This window comes from Procambarus clarkii, chromosome 5, assembly GCF_040958095.1.
Source record: "Procambarus clarkii isolate CNS0578487 chromosome 5, FALCON_Pclarkii_2.0, whole genome shotgun sequence".
Taxonomy (NCBI): domain Eukaryota; kingdom Metazoa; phylum Arthropoda; class Malacostraca; order Decapoda; family Cambaridae; genus Procambarus; species Procambarus clarkii.
In genome coordinates this window covers 51,990,087-52,004,986 of record NC_091154.1, presented here as the reverse complement: position 1 = coordinate 52,004,986, position 14,900 = coordinate 51,990,087, and the positions used below count along the sequence as shown (strand labels likewise).

At 43.3% G+C, this 14,900-nt stretch overlaps 2 protein-coding genes across 2 annotated transcripts in view; one reads left to right on the top strand and one right to left on the bottom strand.

The window, feature by feature from the left end:
- LOC138350927 (uncharacterized) overlaps positions 1 to 14,900 on the top strand; it is a 384,976-nt gene that overhangs the window by 249,280 nt on the left and 120,796 nt on the right. The window lies entirely within an intron of this gene.
- LOC123748397 (uncharacterized) lies at positions 4,705 to 7,307 on the bottom strand. The gene is made up of 3 exons (XM_069305063.1): positions 7,169 to 7,307; positions 5,488 to 6,096; positions 4,705 to 4,866 (listed from the first exon to the last, which is right to left on the bottom strand). Exons 1-3 carry the CDS (start codon positions 7,172 to 7,174, stop codon positions 4,705 to 4,707), a joined length of 777 nt encoding a protein of 258 aa, XP_069161164.1. The 5' UTR covers positions 7,175 to 7,307.

Genomic DNA, 14,900 nt, shown 5'->3' with positions numbered 1-14,900 from the left:
AAAGTGTTCTAAGGTTGTATAATCTCTCTTGTGTGTTTAGGCAAGTTGTGCATTAAGCATAGACACAGAGTTCTCCCATATTAACAGGAATTTGATGAAAGAACGTGAGTAGCCCCTCACTATGATCTAATTGCCCTTGGGAGATGGTGATCTTTGGAGGTGAAATACTCCAAAGTTACCATCTCTTTAAAGGGTCTGAGCTGTGGTGCAGTGGGTTAAAGGAGTACCAGTTATGCCAGTTGCTGTAAGGCTTCTGTGCTGGCAAGGGTTCGAATCTCCTGGTGGGAAAGTGTTCTAAGGTTGTATAATCTCTATTGTGTGTTTAGGCAAGTTGTGCATTAAGCATTGACACAGAGGTCTCCCATATTAACAGGAATTTGATGAAAGAACGTGAGTAGCCCCTCACTATGCTCTAATTGCCCTTGGGAGATGGTGATCTTTGGAGGTGAAATACTCCGAAGTTACCATCTCTTTAAAGGGTCTGAGCTGTGGTGCAGTGGATTAAAGGCGTAACAGTTATGCCAGTTGCTGTAAGGCTTCTGTGCTGGGTAGGGTTCGAATCTCCTGGTGGGAAAGTGTTCTAAGGTTGTATAATCTCTCTTGCGTGTTTAGGCAAGTTGTGCATTAAGCATACACACAGAGTTCTCCCATATTAACAGGAATTTGATGAAAGAACGTGAGTAGCCCCTCACTATGCTCTAGTTGCCCTTGGGAGATGGTGATCTTTGGAGGTGAAATACTCCGAAGTTACCATCTCTTTTAAGGGTCTGAGCTGTGGTGTAGTGGGTTAAAGGCATACTAGTTATGCCAGTTGCTCTAAGGCTTCTGTGCTGGCTAGGGTTTGAATCTCCTGGTGTAAAAGTGTTCTAAGGTTGTATAATCTCTCTTGCGTGTTTAGGCAAGTTGTGCATTAATCATAGACACAGAGTTCTCCCATATTAACAGGAATTTGATGAAAGAACGTGAGTAGCCCCTCACTATGCTCTCGTTACCCTTGGGAGATGGTGATCTTTGGAGGTGAAATACTCCAAAGTTACCATCTCTTTTAAGGGTCTGAGCTGTGGTGCAGTGGGTTAAAGGCGTACCAGTTATGCCAGTTGCTGTAAGGCTTCTGTGCCAGCTAAGGTTCGAATCTCCTGGTGGGAAAGTGTTCTAAGGTTGTATAATCTCTCTTGAGTGTTTAGGCAAGTTGTGCATTAAGCATAGACACAGAGTTCTCCCATATTAACAGGAATTTGATGAAAGAATGTGAGTAGCCCCTTTCTATGCTCTAGTTGCCCTTGGGAGATGGTGATCTTTGGAGGTGAAATACTCCGAAGTTACCATCTCTTTTAAGGGTCTGAGCTGTGTTGCAGTGGGTTAAAGGTATACCAGTTATGCCAGTTGCTAACTGGCATAAATAACTGGCATCTCTCCTGGCAATTGCCAGTTGCCAATTGCCAGGATGGAAAGTTCAGTTAGAAATTAGCTGCTGGGCGTTGGGACAGATACAAAGCGCTCCTTATGTAACAGCGTTTAATTGACCATCAATGATGTTGCCAATATGACTGGCAAGAAAGCTCTTAACCTTAACAGTCTATTAGACTCTGTTGCACATTAACAAACAGTGACATGTTGAGTGTGACTCCCTATTTCACTGGGAAGTTTACCGTAGTCGTTGCTGCTTCCTATGTCATGGGGAGCAGGTAACGACCACGTAAACGACCACGAGCAGATAACAAGTATCAAGCTCGTCTCAGCCCATCACGACACATCATAACAACTCTAACAACCAACTGAAGTAACCAAAACTGTATTAAAGAAACATGACAATCAACCACAATCTTTCAATAAAGTCACTCAAAACCATATAGGTTAAGGCCCAATACGAGGGGACACACTACGGACCAGCACTGAGAACGACGTCTGCAAACCTACCATTCTTACCAGTGACAGACACCAATATGTAGCCATCAATGATATAACCTCTCATACTCTACCACTAACCGTAGTAGTGCCACAGGGCAGCCTCCTAGGACCCCTCCTGTTTCTTATATACATCAATGCCTAATGTCTCTAATATACTTAAAACTATATTGTTTGCTGATGATACTACTCTCATCTACTCTGACTCCATCCCACTCATATTAAATAATGCTGTAAACAATGAATTAAAAAAGTCCACTTGTGGATGTCAACCAATAAACTCATTAAACATAAAAAAGACCTACTACATCTTATTTGGAAACAAATCAACAAATGCAATTCAGCTTCAGATAGATATATCTTGAGGTTATCTTGAGATGATTTCGGGGCTTTAGTGTCCCTGCGGCCCGGTTCTCGACCAGGCCTCCACCCCCAGAAAGCAGCCCGTGACAGCTAACTAACACCCAGGTACCTATTTTACTGCTAGGTAACAGGGGCATAGGGTGAAAGAAACTCTGCCCATTGTTTCTCGCCGGCGCCCGGGATCGAACCCGGGACCACAGGATCACAAGTCCAGTGTGCTGTCCGCTCGGCCGACAGGCTGACCAAAGTATCATATTTTAATATTTTTAATATAATTCAGTTCAACACTACAATTTCCGCAGTCAACAATGTAGCACTCGGAGTGTACAGTTCTAATCGACCCCAGACGCTACAGCTTCGACACAGAGCAGACAGCAGACTACGACCGCATCGAGCTACAACGCTCTCGCTCCCCGAGTTTAGACACTCGCAATTCCCAATCGCGCCACCACGCTCTCGCTCCCTGAGTTCAGACACTCACAATTCCGAATCGAGCCACCACGCTCTCCTACATAGAGCTCCACGACTCCGGCCACACTCAGCTCTCTACTCTGCTCCAAGCTCCGTCTCAAAGTCTACGACACTGCTCTATCCAAGACTACTAAATAATTATGAAAACTCACTAAACACTGTGTATCTAATCTACCCAACAACGTAACTTAATCGTATGTTACATTGGTAAAGTAAACATAGATAATGTAAACATTAGCAATATAAATGATGGAAAGTTCCTTGGCCTATACTTAGACAAGAGACTCAACTTCAGCACCCACATACAACACATAACTAAAAAGGTTTCTAAAACAGTTGGTATCCTCTCTAAGATCAGATATTATGTACCCTACTCTGCTCTCCTCTCCCTCTATTATGCATTTATCTATCCCTATCTTACTTATAGTATCTGTGTTTGGGGTTCAACCTCTGCAAACTACCTCAAGCTCATCATCACATCATCACACAGCAAAAATCTGTTATCAAGACAATAACAAACTCTTTCAGACAACACACAGCTCCCCTGTTTAAATCCCTAAACATGCTAAACATAAATTCACTCCATACATTCTCTTGCGTCAATTACATTTATAAAACCCTTTTCTTAAATGCAAATCCTGTTCTGAAACTCTTCCTGGACAGATGCAATAGAACTCATAATCACCGCACCAGGCATAAATATATTTTTGATATCCCCAGAGTTAAACTTAATCTGTGTAAACACTCAATGCAAATAAAGGGACCTGGTCTATGGAACTCACTCCCGAATGAATTGAAAAGCTGTCCAACTTTTGCCTTATTCAAAACTAAAACTAAAAAGTACCTAATTTCTCCTTCATAGTTTTTCTCCTGGTGCTTTATCTCGCACTGTATCTAATGCTACCCAATCCCTCAATATTTGTACCTAAGCCATGTTACTATACCATTGTAATCTTAGATATCATCTGATATCATGGTTGTTGTATTGAGTGCATATTCTACTGCATTATTCCTTGTAATGATCTTCATATTGTGCTTCAGTGAACCAATGTATAACCCTAAAGTGTTATCTTAATGTACCCTTAGTAATCCTTGTTCATTATTGTGTATTTTTCTGATCTGTTTTTGTGTCAATATTTCTTGCAATGTATCTGTAAACATTTTTTTGTCAATTTCACTGTAATTATTCTACTTAAAATTATTTGTACCTGTAAAGTAAAGCTGTAAAGTACCTGTAAAAATTTGTTGTCAATTTTACTGTGAATTATCTAAAAATTATCTGTTAGTTTAAGGACTTGCCCGAAACGCTATGCGTGCTAGTGGCTTTACAAGAATGTAAAACCTTCTTAATTTCTATGCTCTCTGTTAACCCTCAATGTACCTTATTGTAAATAAATAAATAAATAAATAAATATATTCCTGCAGTCTGAAGGGGTTCCCAACAGGAGCATTGGTGCGGAACTGGCGAGAGTGTGAGTTTGGAGGATTCGAAGGAAGTACCAGAGACAATACTGATCGTGGCGGACCTGGAGAGTGGGACAGCTGGGACTCCGAAGTCCATGTAATCTCTGAATTGGGGAAGAGCGAATTGCCTCTCACCCAGAGGCGTTACAGCCAGCTTGATATAAAGTGGCAAGGCGACGAGGTGTCAAAATACCATAGTCACTGCTAAAAATATAATCACGTGCTCTAAATTTTGTGAACGTTTAAGAAAATGTACAAGGTCCAGAGTAATAGCAACTAAGATAACATTCACAGCAGCTTCAGCTATTCAGTCCCGGCTCTCAACCGTCAATCGAACGTCATCACAAGGAACAGGGTATAAACCCTGTTCCTTGTGAACACTCGTTCCTATAGACTCGGTTCCATCTCGTCGGAACCGAGATGGAAAATTGTACCTCGAATCTTTTCCCGGTCTCGGTAAATCCAAAATGTTGTGCAGTTCAAGGTAAAACCTGGAACTATTCAGTAACTTACAGTTAACTGTTTCAAAGATATTCCTCCAGTAATCTTTCCGACTTTCTCCATGATGGTGGAGTCTGAGTCTCCCAGGTGGACGGGAACAGCTGTAATGACACCTGCCTCTGTGGTCATCATCTCCAGGGCCATCCTGATGGTCTCCTGCACCTGTCAATACCAACACAAACATTAGTGGTGGAGGCTGAAAATTTACGACCAGACGCCCATCGAGTTTCGCAGATGGACACCTGCCTCTGTTGTCATCATCTCCAGGGCCTCCCAGATGGTCTCCTGCACCTGTCATTACCAACACAAACATTAGTGGCGATGGCTGAGTCTCCCAGGTGGACGGTGACACCCGCCTCCGTGGTCATCATCTCCAGGGCCTCCCAGATGGTCTCCTGCACCTGTCATTACCAACACAAACATTAGTGGCGATGGCTGAGTCTCCCAGGTGGACGGTGACACCCGCCTCCGTGGTCATCATCTCCAGGGCCTCCCAGATGGTCTCCTGCACCTGTCATTACCAACGCAAACATTAGTGGTGAAGTGTACTTGAGTGTGAGTTGGCTGTTAATTGCTGGTTGAGATTGTTTGATATGTAGAGCTTTATATTTAATAATTTGTGTCTGGTTATAATGTAAGAGAAATAGAACTCACATATAAGACATTCTTGCTAGTGATATTTACAATTATTTACGACGTGGTTCAATGTTTCTACAAGAGAGCTCTCTGTGAAGAGGTATTGCACTCAGTTCAGAGAGAGTAATATTGGCTTCAGCAATGAACCTTGACTGAGAATTGGACAGTGGTGGCATCTGGAAAAATTTCCCGGCTCCTCTGGATGCAATCTTCCACCTTCATCTTGCACTGTTTAGTTCTGTTCGTGGCAGTGATGGCCTCGTTTTCTGTTGTGGGTGTGTCGAGGCTCCCCAATGTGGCGTGCAGGTGCGTCTTCTCTTCCTGTCCTCGTGTGGTCATCTCCGCCACTCTGGCGTCCTCCTGGTCCAGGAGCCTCATGGCTGACATGTTCTGCTCTACCAGACCATTGAGTCTATCCTGGAGTTGGAGGTGGTGAGTCTTCCAGTCTCCCAGCTGGCCCCGGTACTCTCCCAGCTGGCACAGTGTCTCCTCACACCTTGCAATGAGTCTGTTGATGCTGATCTTCTCCTCCTGCATCAACGACCACAGCTTCCTGCTGATGCCTCCTGGGCCGCCTGGAGATGGTCCAGACGCTCTCAGCTGGATTCCTTGACTGGCATGACACTTGACACAAGCGAGCTGACCATCGTTAGCACTCTGTGAGCGGGATGTATGACCACCCGGGACCTCCCCTGACTGTGTCAGAGCCTCGTCTTGGTGGTCAGGACACTGAGGATGCCCATCTGACTCCCTATCCTGTGGAGCCCAAAGCTGTCTTAGGTCACAATCAGAACATACGTTCATATATTGTAAGTACGGCATTTTTTATTACCCATTTAAAAATATTGATGATGTATAGGGCAGAATAATTCAAATCAAGAAAGCCAAGAATGGGTTCATACTCTAGACTTAGGAAGTTTATAAAGTTTATTCTTACCAACTTATATATATCGTTTCAATATTGGCTGGACTAACAGCTGTACAACAGTCGCAAAGAACATTTTAATTTTGACCAGTTGAAAACCATTTAGCTAACACCTTGAAATATGATATATATTGGAAAAAAGTGTAGTTTGCCATCAGAGCGACAAGGCATATATTGCCATAATTTAATTTCAATTAGGATGACGATAAACCAATTTGAAGAAGAACTAAAATAAACTAATCATACCACAATGTTGCGGAGTATTTCACACTTAGGTGCCTCACTGTCCTCGTGGCTGGCACCTTCTGATAATTACTCACACCCTCATCCCTCTACATCAACAGATCCTGGGACTACCCACGGTCACAACCACGCCAAACACACAGTTCGTACAACATTCAGCAGACTTTAATAAGACTCAAAGTGCCTGCCAGTAAACCCTCTCTTTGTGACAGTACTAAATTCTCAACCTCCAGATGGAGGTCTTCGATGCCTTCACTGTCGGCCTGTCGCTCTATTCTACCCTTCAGACATGCGACCTCATCCTCTACACCTCTCTTGAATACAAGACAAACAAACTGAAATACAACCCGACAAATGGCTACTAGACTTTAACTCAGGCAATTGCAAAGTAACGAAGCCGCGAGGAGGAACAGAGACACGAAGGTGCCAAGCCAGAGAGAACCTTCTGCAGGAGAAAAGATCTGGAAGTCTTCTAAGACGCTCAGGAAAATATTGTAATTATCTTGTTGTTAGTTGCTTCCTGCAGGAGGTTGCCTCATGCCTCTATTCACCTAGCGATAAAATAAGTACCTGGGAGTTAGGCGACTGTTGTGGCCTGCATCCAGAGGAAGGTCAGTATAGGTATAGGTCAGTATAGCCCAACATGAGTACTATCCTCACCATCATAATGTGTTGGAGTTCACTGCGTCACGGAGTCCACTGCGTCACGGAGTCCACTGCGTCACGGAGTCCACTGCGTCATGGAGTCCACTGCGTCACGGAGTCCACTGCGTCATGGAGTCCACTGCGTCACGGAGTCCACTGCAAAAAAAAACAGCTGCAGAATACTATTTGTCAGTATGAGGTTGTTCCTATTGGCCCATACGAGGCAGCTGCTATTGGTTCATACGAGGCAGCTGCTATTGGTTCATACGAGGCAGCTGCTATTAGTCCATACGAGGCCGCTGCTATTGGTTCATACGAGGCAGCTGCTATTGGTTCATACGAGGCAGCTGCTATTAGTCCATACGAGGCCACTGCTATTGGTTCATACGAGGCAGCTGCTATTGGTTCATACGAGGCAGCTGCTATTAGTCCATACGAGGCCGCTGCTATTGGTTCATACGAAGCCGCTGCTATTGGTTCATACGAGGCAGCTGTTGTTGTTGTTGTTTAAGATTCGCTACTCAGAACAATAAGTTCCAGTAGCACGGGCTATGGTGAGCCCATAAGTGGAGGCTCTTTGGGGCCATTATCTGTATCAGTGGCTGATACTAGAGATGTGGCGATGGATGGGGGTCTTCATGATGGTTTTCAGCCTGGAGGGCTGGCTATACCAGTTATGGAGCTGGTGGGGTTAGTGTAGACCTCTAGGTTTTCCGTTTTTTCTTTGCCTGCGACTTTGGCTGAGCAGTGCTGTCGTTAGAGTTTGGTGACGTGGCCTCCATGAGGAAGTCTTGAACCGTATAGGTGTCGTATTTGTGATGCGACGGTGGAGCTCCTACTATGATTTCCTCGTCTGAGGAGTCAGTAACCTCCGTAGTGGGCGTTTTTGTCTTTCGCCTCGCAGCCTTAGGTAGGTTTAGGTGTCGTTGATTGGTGGTTGTAGCTATTTCAGGAGCGCTGGTGGTGCTGTTATCGTTTCACAGCACATCTGCTAGCGCGGCTGCTGAGATAGTGATGGTAGGAGTGTTGGGAGCTGGAAAAGGAATTACCTCTATTTGTGTCGCCCGGGTCATGGGCGGTTCTGGAGTCGGTGTTGAAGTTGACAACCTGGTCGTCCTGGTGGTAGTCTCCGGAGTGGTAGAGGAGGCAGTGAGATTTACGCTAGTGGCTATGATGAGGGCCAGGCCATTGTCTATGTATAATGCGTTTAGTTCACTGACCAAGCGCTGGTTGTCTGGTCCTGCAAGCCTTTCCGCTAGTTTAAGAAGACCAGGGATAATGCCTGCACGTGATGCAGGGGGCTGTGAAGGAGCCTGTGGGACCTTGGGGACCTTGGGTCCCCAATGAGAAGGCTGTGTCGCCTGCTGGGAGGAGCCACATGTTGGTAAGACCGGAAAGTCTTCTGGTCGACTAGTGAGAGCTAAGGTGGTGGGTTGAACGCTTGGGGCTCTGGTCGAGGAGGTAGACAGGTTGTTTCTTTTGGCTTCAACCTGGGCATTGATGATTTCCTGTCTGCGGGGGCAGCGGTAGGAAATTGCGGGGTGATTGCCATCACAGAGCAAGCAGTGATGGACTGTTGCCTTGCATATGGAGTAGTGATGGTCCAGTGCGCACAGGCTGCACCTCTGGACAGGGTGCTGACACTTGTTGGTCGGGTGGGAGAGCTCGTAGCACTTAAAGCACTGCTGGATCTCATGGTATCGTTCCTTCTTTATTTGGTGGGGTGGTATTTTTAGGCCGAAGCAGTAGAATCCTTGTGTGGCAGCCTGGGTGGCCGCAGCTATGGTGGTGAACGTAATCTTCATTGATGTTTTGTCGGTGTTGCAGAACTCTAGGTTGAATACCGACAACCATCACGTCCTCGATATTGTTTATGATATGATGTTGGGGTCGCTCAGCGATCCACCGGCTGGTCCTACTGGTAAAAACAGTTCTTCCGGCCAGGAACTGACGTGGGAAGTGAGGATGCAGGTAGTGCTCTTTGCGAAGAAAGGCATCGTTAGTGAGGAGTTTTTCTAGCTCCTCTTCACATGAAAAGTAGAGCACGATATCTTCACCTTCCTGACTAATGTCAGCGGGTTTGAGGCCAGTTACGTCCTTCAGGACCTTTAAAGTATTGCTTCTTCCGATAGCATGACCGTCAAGTGGAGTAGCTCTGACCTTAAGACGTTTGGGTCGCATTGTGACCACACTGCGACCTTGTGATGTGTTAGCGGGAGATGTCTCTCCCGTCCTGTGCGAGGCAGCTGCTATTAGTCCATACGAGGCCGCTGCTATTGGTTCATACGAGACAACTGCTATTGGCCCATACGAGGAAGCTGCTATTGGCCCATACGAGGCAGCTGCTATTAGTCCATACGAGGCCGCTACTATTGGCCCATACGAGGCAGTTGGTATTGGCCCATACGAGGCAGCTGCTATTGGTTCATACGAGGCAGCTGCTATTGGTTCATACGAGGCAGCTGCTATTGGCCCATACGAGGCAGCTGCTATTGGTTCATACGAGGCCGCTGCTATTGGTTCATACGAGGCAGCTACTATTGGTTCATACGAGGCCGCTGCTATTGGTTCTTACGAGGCAGCTGCTATTAGTCCATACGAGGCCGCTGCTATTGGCCCATACGGGGCAGCTGCTATTGGTTCATACGAAGCCGCTGCTATTGGTTCATACGAGGCAGCTGCTATTAGTCCATACGAGGCCGCTGCTATTGGTTCATACGAGACAGCTGCTATTGGCCCGTACGAGGCAGCTGCTATTGGCCCATATGAGGCCGCTGCTATTGGTTCATACGAGGCCGCTGCTATTGGCCCATACGAGGCCGCTGCTATTGGTTCATACGAGGCAGCTGCTATTGGTTCATACGAGGCAGCTGCTATTGGTTCATACGAGGCGGCTGCTATTAGTCCATTATCAGTCAGGTGCTGTCACAGTGAGAGGTTGTGTAAGCTGGAGCTCTGGAGTAACATTATTATTGCAATAATGGAAGGATTAGTTTAAAAAGATTAGATTATGCAGTTCAGTTTTGGTCGCCATATTATAGAATGGATATAAATTCACTTGAACGTGTCCAGCGTAGGATGACTAAGTTAATTCCCCAAATTAGAAATCTTTCATATGAAGAAAGATTAACAAAGCTTAAGTTGCATTCACTGGAAAGGCGAAGAGTTAGGGGTGACATGATAGAGGTTTACAAGTGGATGAATAGACATAACCGGGGGGATATTAATAGGGTATTAAAAGTATCAACACAGGACAGAACACGAAACAATGGGTATAAATTGGATAAGTTTAGATTTAGGAAAGACTTGGGTAAATACTGGTTCAGTAACAGGGTTGTTGATTTGTGGAACCAATTGCCGCGTAACATTGTGGAGGTGGGGTCCCTCGATTGTTTCAAGCACGGGTTGGACAAGTATATGAGTGGGATTGGGTGGTTATAGAATAGGAACTGCCTCGTATGGGCCAATAGGCCTTCTGCAGTTACCTTTGTTCTTATGTTCTTATGTTCTTAAAAGATAGAGTCTCATGGTATTGGTGGTGCTATATTAAGCTGGATTAGGGCATGGCTATACCAAAGGAAACAAAGAGTCAGTATAAATGGAATCAAGTCAGAGTGGGAAAATGTTGTAAGTGGAGTGCCTCAAGGCTCTGTCCTGGGACCTTTGTTGTTTATAATATATAAGAACATAAGAACAAAGGCAACTGCAGAAGGCCTGTTGGCCCATACGAGGCAGCTCCTATTCTATAACCACCCAATCCCACTCATATACTTGTCCAACCCGTGCTTGAAACAATCGAGGGACCCCACCTCCACAATGTTACGCGGCAATTGGTTCCACAAATCAACAACCCTGTTACTGAACCAGTATTTACCCAAGTCTTTCCTAAATCTAAACTTATCCAATTTATACCCATTGTTTCGTGTTCTGTCCTGTGTTGATACTTTTAATACCCTATTAATATCCCCCCGGTTATGTCCATTCATCCACTTGTAAACCTCTATCATGTCACCCCTAACTCTTCGCCTTTCCAGTGAATGCAACTTAAGCTTTGTTAATCTTTCTTCATATGAAAGATTTCTAATTTGGGGAATTAACTTAGTCATCCTACGCTGGACACGTTCAAGTGAATTTATATCCATTCTATAATATGGCGACCAAAACTGAACTGCATAATCTAAATGGGGCCTAACTAGAGCAAGATATAGCTTGAGAACCACACCAGGTGTCTTGTTACTAACGCTGCGATTAATAAATCCAAGTGTCCGATTTGCCTTATTACGAACATTTATGCATTGATCCTTTTGTTTTAAATTCTTACTAATCATAACTCCCAGATCCCTTTCGCAATCCGACTTCGCAATCACAACACCATCTAGCTCGTATCTTGTAACTCTATCATCATTACCTAACCTCAGAACTTTACATTTATCAGCATTAAACTGCATCTGCCAATCCTTTGACCATTTCAAAACCCTTAACCCATATTGTTAAGTTCCTCTTTAGTAAATACAGATACAAAATATTTATTAAAAATACTACTCATCTCTTCATCACTATCTGTTATTTGACCTGTCTCAGTTTTTAATGGACCTATCCTTTCCCTAGTCTTGGTACGATATAACTGAAAAAAACTCTTTAGGATTTGTCTTTGCTTGCCCTGCTATGAAACATAAGAAACATAAGAAACATAAGAACAAAGGTAACTGCAGAAGGCCTATTGGCCCATACGAGGCAGCTCCTATTCTATAACCACCCAATCCCACTCATATACTTGTCCAACCCGTGCTTGAAACAATCGAGGGACCCCACCTCCACAATGTTACGCGGCAATTGGTTCCACAAATCAACAACCCTGTTACTGAACCAGTATTTACCCAAGTCTTTCCTAAATCTAAACTTATCCAATTTATATCCATTGTTTCGTGTTCTGTCCTGTGTTGATACTTTTAATACCCTATTAATATCCCCCCGGTTATGTCCATTCATCCACTTGTAAACCTCTATCATGTCACCCCTAACTCTTCGCCTTTCCAGTGAATGCAACTTAAGCTTTGTTAATCTTTCTTCATATGAAAGATTTCTAATTTGGGGAATTAACTTAGTCATCCTACGCTGGACACGTTCAAGTGAATTTATATCCATTCTATAATATGGCGACCAAAACTGAACTGCATAATCTAAATGGGGCCTAACTAGAGCAAGATATAGCTTGAGAACCACACCAGGTGTCTTGTTACTAACGCTGCGATTAATAAATCCAAGTGTCCGATTTGCCTTATTACGAACATTTATGCATTGATCCTTTTGTTTTAAATTCTTACTAATCATAACTCCCAGATCCCTTTCGCAATCCGACTTCGCAATCACAACACCATCTAGCTCGTATCTTGTAACTCTATCATCATTACCTAACCTCAGAACTTTACATTTATCAGCATTAAACTGCATCTGCCAATCCTTTGACCATTTCAAAACCCTATCTAGATCAACTTGAAGTGATAGTGAGTCCTCCTCCGAATTAATTTCTCTACCGATTTTCGTATCATCGGCAAATTTGCAAATGTTGCTACTCAAACCTGAATCTAAATCATTTATATATATTATAAACAACAGAGGTCCCAGGACAGAGCCTTGAGGCACTCCACTTACAACATTTTCCCACTCTGACTTGATTCCATTTATACTAACTCTCTGTTTCCTTTGGTATAGCCATGCCCTAATCCAGCTTAATATAGCACCCCCAATACCATGAGACTCTATTTTTTTAATCAGTCTTTCATGTGGCACTGTATCAAAAGCTTTGCTAAAGTCAAGGTATACAACATCGCAATCCTTACCACTATCAACTGCCTCAACAATGCTAGAATAAAAAGATAACAAATTTGTTAAACATGAACGGCCATTTATAAAACCATGTTGCGACTCAATTATTAATTTATGTTTTTCAAGATGAAGACGAATTTTATTTGCTATTATAGATTCGAGTAACTTTCCCACAATAGACGTTAGGCTAATTGGTCGATAGTTAGACGCAAGTGATCTATCTCCTTTCTTAAAAACTGGTATCACATTAGCAACTTTCCAAAACTCTGGCACTCTGCCTGACTCTATTGATTTATTAAATATGGTTGACAGTGGGTCACAAAGCTCCTCTTTGCATTCTTTAAGCACCCTGGCAAACACTTCATCCGGCCCTGGGGATTTGTTTGGTTTGAGTTTTACTATTTGTTTAAGAACATCCTCCCTGGTAACTGCTAAACTCGTCAACCTGTCCTCGTCCCCACCCACATAGACTTGTTCGGCTGAAGGCATATTGTTAAGTTCCTCTTTAGTAAATACAGATACAAAATATTTATTAAAAATACTACTCATCTCTTCATCACTATCTGTTATTTGACCTGTCTCAGTTTTTAATGGACCTATCCTTTCCCTAGTCTTAGTACGATATAACTGAAAAAACCCTTTAGGATTTGTCTTTGCTTGCCCTGCTATGCGAACTTCATAGTTTCTTTTTGCTTTCCTTATCTCTTTTTTAACATTTCTAACCAGTTGTACGAATTCCTGTTCTAAAGTGACCTCCCCATTTTTAATCCTTTTGTACCAAGCTCTCTTTTTACCTATAAGGTTCTTCAAATTCTTTGTTATCCACTTTGGGTCATTAGTATTCGATCTATTCAATTTGTATGGCATACTACGTTCCTGTGCTTTGCTTAGAATAGTCTTAAATAAGTTATATATTGAATCCACATCGAAATCCCCATTTAAGTCACCTATCGCTGGGTTCATGTCTCGCTCCAAGACCGGCCCACACCCCATACCCAAGACTTTCCAATCAATTTGACCCAAAAAATTTCTTAGGCTATTAAAATCAGCTTTTCGAAAATCTGGCACTTTAACAGAATTTTCTCCTACTGGTCTATTCCATTCTATGCTAAATCTGATTTCTTTGTGATCACTGCTCCCTAGCTCACTCCCTATTTCGATGTCATTAATTTGCGTTTCCCTGTTAGTTAACACTAAATCTAAAATATTGTTTTCCCGTGTTGGTTCCTTAATGTGTTGGCCGTTCAAAAAATGGCCGTTCATGTTTAACAAATTTGATAACTTTTTATTGCAGCATAGTTGAGGCAGTTGATAGTGGTAAGGATTGTGATGTTGTGTACCTTGACCTTAGCAAAGCTTTTGATACAGTGCCACATGAAAGCCTAATTAAAAAAATAGCTCATGGTATTGGGGGAGCTATATTAACTTGGATTAGGGCATGGCTATTCCAAAGGAAACAGAGAGTTAGTATATATGGGGTTAACTCAGTGTGGGATAATGTTGTTAGTGGAGTACCTCAGGGCTCTGTCCTGGGACCTCTGTTGTTTATAATATATATAAATGATTTAGATTCAGGTTTGAGTAGCAACATTTGCAAATTTGCCGATGATACGAAAATCGGTAGGGAAATTAATTCGGAGGAGGACTCATTATCACTTCAAGTTGATCTAGATAGGGTTTTGAAATGGTCAAATGATTGGCAAATGCAATTTAATGCTGATAAATGTAAAGTTCTGAGGCTAGGTAATGAAGATAGAGTTACAAGATACGAGCTAGATGGTGTTGTGATTGCGAAGTCGGATTGCGAAAGGGATCTGGGAGTTATGATTAGTAAGAATTTAAAACAAAAGGATCAATGCATAAATGTTCGTAATAAGGCAAATCGGACACTTGGATTTATTAATCGCAGCGTTAGTAACAA